Source organism: Alligator sinensis, unplaced genomic scaffold (genome assembly GCF_000455745.1).
Source record: "Alligator sinensis unplaced genomic scaffold, ASM45574v1 scaffold1170_1, whole genome shotgun sequence".
Taxonomy (NCBI): Eukaryota; Metazoa; Chordata; order Crocodylia; family Alligatoridae; genus Alligator; species Alligator sinensis.
In genome coordinates, this window is record NW_005842859.1 from 417009 (window position 1) to 418321 (window position 1313).

At 67.9% G+C, this 1313-nt stretch overlaps 1 protein-coding gene across 1 annotated transcript in view; it reads right to left on the reverse strand.

The window, feature by feature from the left end:
• N4BP3 (NEDD4 binding protein 3) overlaps nucleotides 1-1313 on the reverse strand; it is a gene marked incomplete at its 3' end in the record, with an annotated part of 13757 nt that overhangs the window by 3188 nt on the left and 9256 nt on the right. Inside the window, exon 6 of the mRNA XM_025191788.1 lies at nucleotides 71-91. Within this exon, the coding sequence (XP_025047573.1) occupies nucleotides 71-91 (21 nt within the window). The remainder of the gene's footprint in view (nucleotides 1-70; nucleotides 92-1313) is intronic.

The window sequence follows — 1313 nt, forward strand, 5'->3', positions numbered from 1 at the left end:
GCGCCGGGCGGGGGCTGCAGGGGATGGTGCCCAGCGCCCCCGGAGAGGGGCAGGCAGGCCCGGGGCCCAGCACAGCTCTGCCAGCAGCAGGGAAAGGAGCAGGGCTGCAAGCCCTGCCCCAGGCTGAGGGTGAGGGTGAGGCCGGTCCCACCCAGCTCCTCCGGCCCCTGCTGCCCCCACGCCCCCACAGCCCCAGCCCCAGCCCCAGCCCCAGAGGGAGCAGAGCGGGTGTCTGCTCCCAGGCAGACCCCCAGGAGCCGCGCTCCCTCCTTGCTCATCAGCCTGCCCGTGTTGTGGGAGCGGCCCGCAGGCCGAAGTCACTGTCCCGGCTCAGCGCGGCACGGAAGTGGGGCCGGGCGGGGGGACCCGGACGCCGGGACAGGACGAGGCTGTTTCCTGAGCAGGTGTCCAGGCTGCAGGCACCGCCCGGCCGCGCCAGCACCGGAGGAAACTACGAGGAAGCCAGCAGCGCGGGTGAGCAGCGGAGAAGCCTGCTCCAGGGGCTGGGACCGGCACATGCCCCGCGCCGTGTCCAGCAGGCCCAGCCCTGGCTGCACCCCAGCGCCCGGGTCTGGCAGGCGCAGCCCAGGGTCTCGGCCCCGCTGTGCAGCTGGGGAAGCAAGACGGAGGGGTCACAGCTGCAGCCGAGCTGGGGAAAGGAGGCAGGAGTCCGGCTCCCCCTCCCACGTCCTGCGAGAGCAGAGCCCCGAGCAGCCTGGGAACGCTGTCAGGTTTGGTGAGACAGAAGCAAAGGTTCCCGTGGCAACGGGGATGGAGCCAGGCTGCGGTGCGGCGCGTGGGCGCATCCCTGCCTGTGCTGCGACCGCGCGCCAAGTGCCGCAGCCCTCCGACCTCCCGGGGCCACGGCAGCCCCTCCCCAGCCGGCCCAGCGCAGTGCACGTGCCCCCGGTTCACACAGCCGCTAGCCAGGGCCTGCCACGATTCATAGGGTCATAGAAGTCGGGTTGGAAGGGACCTAACTAAGTAGGTCATTGAGTCTGACCCCCCGCCTGGGCAGGAGACAAAACTGGACTCAAATGACCCCAGCCAGGTAAACGTCGAGCCTCCTCCTCGCTGCACTGAAAACTGCAAGGTTCTCCACTTTCGGAGGAAAAACCTGCAGCATCCTTATAAGCTCGGCAGTGCTACGCTGGCTAGCATTGCGGAAGAAAGAGACTTGGGGGGTCATGACTGAGCACAAGATGAACGTGAGCCTGCAGTGCGATGCTGCGGCTAGTAAAGCGACCAAAACGCTGGCTTGCATCCATCGATGCTTCTCAAGCAAATCCCGGGACGTCATTCTCCCCTTGTAC